The 5,400-nt window shown below is 34.3% G+C and overlaps 1 protein-coding gene across 1 annotated transcript; it reads right to left on the bottom strand.

The window, feature by feature from the left end:
- Positions 1–594: 594 nt before the first annotated feature.
- On the bottom strand, positions 595–5,055 carry LOC112038647 (ATP-dependent Clp protease proteolytic subunit-related protein 2, chloroplastic). The gene is made up of 9 exons (XM_024071473.2): positions 4,789–5,055; positions 4,641–4,684; positions 4,476–4,548; positions 3,325–3,445; positions 2,671–2,808; positions 2,447–2,563; positions 1,363–1,431; positions 1,161–1,256; positions 595–922 (listed from the first exon to the last, which is right to left on the bottom strand). Exons 1-9 carry the CDS (start codon positions 4,863–4,865, stop codon positions 785–787), a joined length of 873 nt encoding a protein of 290 aa, XP_023927241.1. The 5' UTR covers positions 4,866–5,055; the 3' UTR covers positions 595–784.
- Positions 5,056–5,400: the final 345 nt, after the last annotated feature.

Here is a 5,400-nt window from a genome sequence, read left to right as displayed (position 1 = left end):
GAAGAAAATAACAAAAAAAGAGCTCATACTTCTACTCAGCTTTAAAAAAAATATTTTGCTGCAACAAAGTCTCGTGTTGAGAGATAAGAGAGGATGCCAGTAAGGAGACAGTCCGGTAGACTGCTTCTTATGTTGTCTTCGTCTTTGTCATCATCTCTTTCAATTCTCTGTTTCTTCTGAACCTTCATGCTTCCTACCATGGCTTCAATTTTCTATGTGAGTTTTCTTTGTGAAAATTTGAGTGAGTATGAAGGGTTTGGACCTTGGCAAGGGTTTATATTTGTTGAAATTTTTGTTATAAAATTTTAGTTGAAGTAAAATTTTCAAGCTCTTGAAACATATATCTAACAGAGTTTTACTTAAACTAAACTATTGTAACAATTGATAAGATAATTGCACGTTGATGAGAAATAGTAAATATATAAAATATAAAACCTAGACTAAAATGAAAAAGAAAATAGTGGTGACGTGAAAAATTGTGAGAGTTTCAGAGGCTTCGGTTTATATATATATATGTATGTATGTATGTATGTATGTATGTATGTATGTATGTATGAGTATGCCACTGACAAGAAAGGCAGCGGACACGGAAGATTCAGACAAAATATTGCTTTCTAAAAGCCCTCGTGGGGCACCATTTATCACAAAATCAGTGCAAGGATAAAAATTCCTATCAAACCATTTCTAACTAGATAGCCAATTATACATGTCAATAAATAAAAACTATGGAAACATTCTGATCTGTCTAACTGCAATCAGCGAATTAAGTGCTCAAACAAGTATACTAACCAAGCCCTGTTCCAGCATCCCTGCGAGGCGCATCAGCCTTAATACGGGGTGGCCTAACAATACGATCAATTAGCCCATATTCAAGAGCCTCCTGAGCATTAAAGCGTTTCATCCTGCTTAAGTCTTTGTTAATCTGCAGATATACATTAACTTGGTTTTTCAAACTGATCATACTCTATATTTTAAGAAATAAAAAGGAATCAACTCAAGGAATGAAGAGAAACAAACTCTACACAATACAAATAAAATTGGCGAGATATGAACTTCAGCTTCTTAGCAGCCATTATTTACAAGAGTAGAGTCTATCTTATATAAGAGTCAAACAGAACAGCCAAAAAGACATCATAGGATTTAGTCATGAGCAAGCTAACCTTTTCAACAGGCTGGCCAGTTTTCTTAGACAATTCATTAAAAAGGTAATCTCTGATTCTGAGAAGTTCAGTTGCTTCATTATGAATGTCATCAGCCTGACAGAAAATTTCATACACGTATGAATATTACAAGGAATGAAAAGCCATATTAACAGAAAGTATCTACAATAGGTTTACATGACAAGATGGTATGCAGTCTCACCTGACCACGAGCAGCTCCAGCAGGAGATTGTAGTGCAATTCTTGAAAGGGGCATTGTAAAGCGGTTACCCTTTTAAGCAAAAATTATGAAAAAGAAATATAGAATTAGATCTTTAGAGTTTAGGCATGTCATGAAAAGGTGAATGCAACCTATACAAACAGCATGTTATACTCAACTCAACTAGTATTAATCACGATTAAATTGATGACAGCTCTATAAATCATCATCAACTAATCAAGTTACATGTATTCTTTTTTAGTCATTGTTGACTCCATGTTTAACATATCCTTCCTCATTACTTCCACCCATGTTGAAGAAGAAGACTTCAAACTCTTGATGAGTATCCTTTATTTATTTATTTTTAAAACTCTTGATGAGTATCCTAATTTCATAATGACACAATTCTATCAAAGAAGTTCATTAAGATGCTGATGCGGGAAGCACAAGTAACAATTTATTTTAATTTAGTTTTATTTATTTTTGTAAATCAATTGTATTTTTATTTTAGGTCCTATTAGTTTATTAGGTTATTAGTTTCTTAATTTCTATAAGAAATGTTATATTTGTAATAAGGCAATTAGGGTGTCCTACACTAATTAGAATTAGGGTTTAGTATTCCTATATATACAAAGCATTGTACTCCTATCATGGAGATGATTTTGATGAATGAAAGTTGCATTTGGGTTTTTTTGCTCTGGTGCCAACTCCAGTCAATCCTAGGTGCTGACTCCTAGTGGATTTCCTTTGCTTGGTGCTAACTCTAAGCAAGCCTAGGTGCTGACTCCTAGATCTTATCCTTTATTTTCCTGTCTTTTAATTTTTGTGTTGCAAAGTTCAAGTTTCTACTGCGTCAGATGCTAACTTAAAATAAGGGAAAACCGTGATATTATAGATCAAAAAGAGAGGAAAAGAACTGTCCACCATCATTCATCACTGACTGAGTTGGTCAAAATGCCTTATTTTAGGTCCAGCTCCCCTGCACTGTGGCATATATAGCATTATAACTTTGTATATCCTCACTGCCTCCATGATAGGGTTGTATAACAATGTTATCACTCCAGATTCTAATAAACAAAATTGTTACCTTTTCTCCAGCTGCCAGAAGAAAGGCTGCTAGATTATATGCATAGCCCACACAATGGGTGGTGACAGGACTGTTCAAGCTCTGCATGGTGTCATAAATAGCCATGCTTGGAGTAAGCTGCAAACAGAGCAAGTTTTTATCAGGAAAAAAGATCTCACAAATGTCAAAAATATTCAAAAAGAATAAGGATATGATTGTAGATGACTGGTTTATAAGGAACTCACATCTCCACCAGGACCATTGATGTACATATAGAGCTGTTTGGAATTATCAACACTGTCGAGGTACAACATTGTTGCCAGTATTTGGTTGCTGAACTCTTCATCTATATTTTGTCCAATAAAGATAACACGTTCTCGATACTGCATCCCAAGTATGTGAAATTCTTAGAGAAATATAATTAACTGTAAATCAGGTAGAAATCACAAGGAAACTTGAAATGCATATAAATATTAATCTTGAATAAATGAGCCTCCCAGACCCTGGAAAAGTGGGAGCTTTGTGCACTAGGTATGACCTTTTTTTTTTTTTTAATAGATGAGCCATCCAATATTCAATCCATTTCCTGGCTTACATATTGAATTTCAAGGCCAGATTTTGGAAAAAAAACCAAACCACAAACAATAAACAAAAAGCACTGTTCTTAAATGTTTAAGCAAAAGAAGAAGAAAAAAAAAAAAAAGTCGAAAATTTAAAACTTGCAGAAGGTAAGATCATTGGACAGAGTCCTTGGCCTGGGAGAATCACGTTCTCTCTTGTACAAAAAAGTGACAGCAAACCCCATATTTGCATCATTTCTATGTTATTAACCATAAAAATGAACTTTGGTGAATTCAATTGACTCTTTGTTTAACATGGAGTTATTGGTAGTGACTTACAAGGGCATTCCATAGGTCAACCCATTGCCAAGTTCCCTCACCAGGAGTTCTATATGGCACTCTTGGTGTCCCTATAGGCATCATTCTAACTCGTCCTCGTGCTGCTATATGATTATGAGTCCTGCAAACACAGAAGTACATCATACATGCAGTAACATATTACTTTAGCAATTAGGCCAGTTCTTGAAAAAAAAAAAATCATGCAAATTCAAAAGACATCTATTTATTCAAGAGGGCTAAACCAAAAAATAGTGTAGAATAGCTCAGATTTTTTTAAGGGTACAAAAGCAATCATGGAAGAACTAAATAAGAGAATGATTAGAAAAAATTATCCTGTAAGAGTGGGATACAAAAGAACAACTTCTGAGAGGATGTTTAAAACTTCCAACTAAAGGGTGAGTTGTACTCTATAAGTAGAAATAATTGCACTCTAAATCAATGTGTTGGGGATATCCAGGACTAAATAACAAAGGGTTATACAACATAAGCAGTCAATTATTGTTTTGAAAAGATACATGAACATAACATCGATCTAGAGGTGTCTCATTCAAAGTACATTCCAAAGTCAATTATTTTTTCTTTTATGAAATGGCGCTATGTCTAGGAACCCAGCAACACTTGAACCTGGGCACTCATTATCACTCACAAAGTAATCATCTAAGACTATGAAAGCAATTTTAAGATGCAAAAAAACATACAGGCACCTTATAATGAGTTTCACCTAGAGCAATATTGAAAATCAAAATTTCCCTTTTGCCATATAACCAAATATCCAGAAGGAGACTTAACAAAGATGACATCGAAAAGCAACCACAAAAGCAACAGAATTTCCTTTCCATTAATATATTTGAAGGGGAAAATAAATCAAGGATATAAAAACACATTTCTTTGTATGTTAATTTGCTCAGTGGAGCTCAAAATAGTACAATTCAAATAAATCCCATCAAAGAAATACCCATATCATTTTGTAATTGGATACATATATTTTTGAAGTGAAAAATTGACGTGCTTCTCATTGCTCCAAAAATTTACTAATGCGCAATCCCAGAAACAGTTATAGAATACAGAATAATGTTTGAGACCCACCAATTAAATTGCAAAAGATTGAAGGTAACACAAAAATTAGACTATATTAAATGCAATTGAGTTACCTGGGTTGCAAGCTCTTATTAACTTTGCCATAGAAATCAGCCGTCAAGTTGGGTATTTTAATACCAAACGGACCTGACCAATTAAGAAAGAAAAAAAATAAATAAAAGTAGATAAATCATAAAACTAAGGAAGGGAGAGAAAGAGATAAGGGAAAGTGAGCAAACTTGAAGATTGAAGCTTTAGTCCAGAATAAAGCTTTGTAGTGCAACTGTGAAACATAAAGAAGAATTCATAAATCATTAATTAAAATAATACTCATTGATACAAATTTCAACTACTAGAGTGAGAGAGAGAGAGAGAGAGAGAGAAAACCTGAGGTGAGGGTGAGAGGCTCTGACTTGGGGTTGAAAACTCGGAGTAGAAGCGGTTGTATGAAGAGAGACTGACATTTTCTCAGAGAGAGAGAGAGCGAGTGAAGATTAATGGTTGGGTTCAGAAGGAAGAAGATCGTAGAGAGGGGGTTAGAAAAGAGGGCGGATTAGACAGTGCCGGTAGTTTTTGTAACTTCTGTTCTGAGACTGATATCAGCTGTTGATGGTTAAGCTTTTTGATGGATGAGTCTCTTTTTTCTCATGGACCCGATTAGGCCTAATAATGCTATCACGACTTAGCCCATGATAAATTGTGAGCGTAAGAATAAAAATGATAGATTCATTATTTACTTTTTACAACTTGTCATGTAAGTAAATTGTGATTTTTGTTGCGGTAATAACACTAGTTTAGGCAATCCTATTTCTCTTTGAAAGCGTTTATTTTATTTGCTGGGTGGTCATTTATCTATCAATAATGCTTTGAAAACAACTTTTTTTTTTCCCAACAAATTTTACAATTACTAAAATAGTGTACAGTTAGTAGTGGGTCTATGAGCCTTTCACTTATGGTCACCACTCACAATCAACCGCTTCAATAGCCATGAGATGTGTT

The sequence above is a fragment of the Quercus suber genome, unplaced genomic scaffold, assembly GCF_002906115.3.
Source record: "Quercus suber isolate HL8 unplaced genomic scaffold, Cork oak 2.0 scaffold_144, whole genome shotgun sequence".
Lineage (NCBI taxonomy): Eukaryota > Viridiplantae > Streptophyta > Magnoliopsida > Fagales > Fagaceae > Quercus > Quercus suber.
This window is presented reverse-complemented; position numbering and strand designations above follow the sequence as displayed.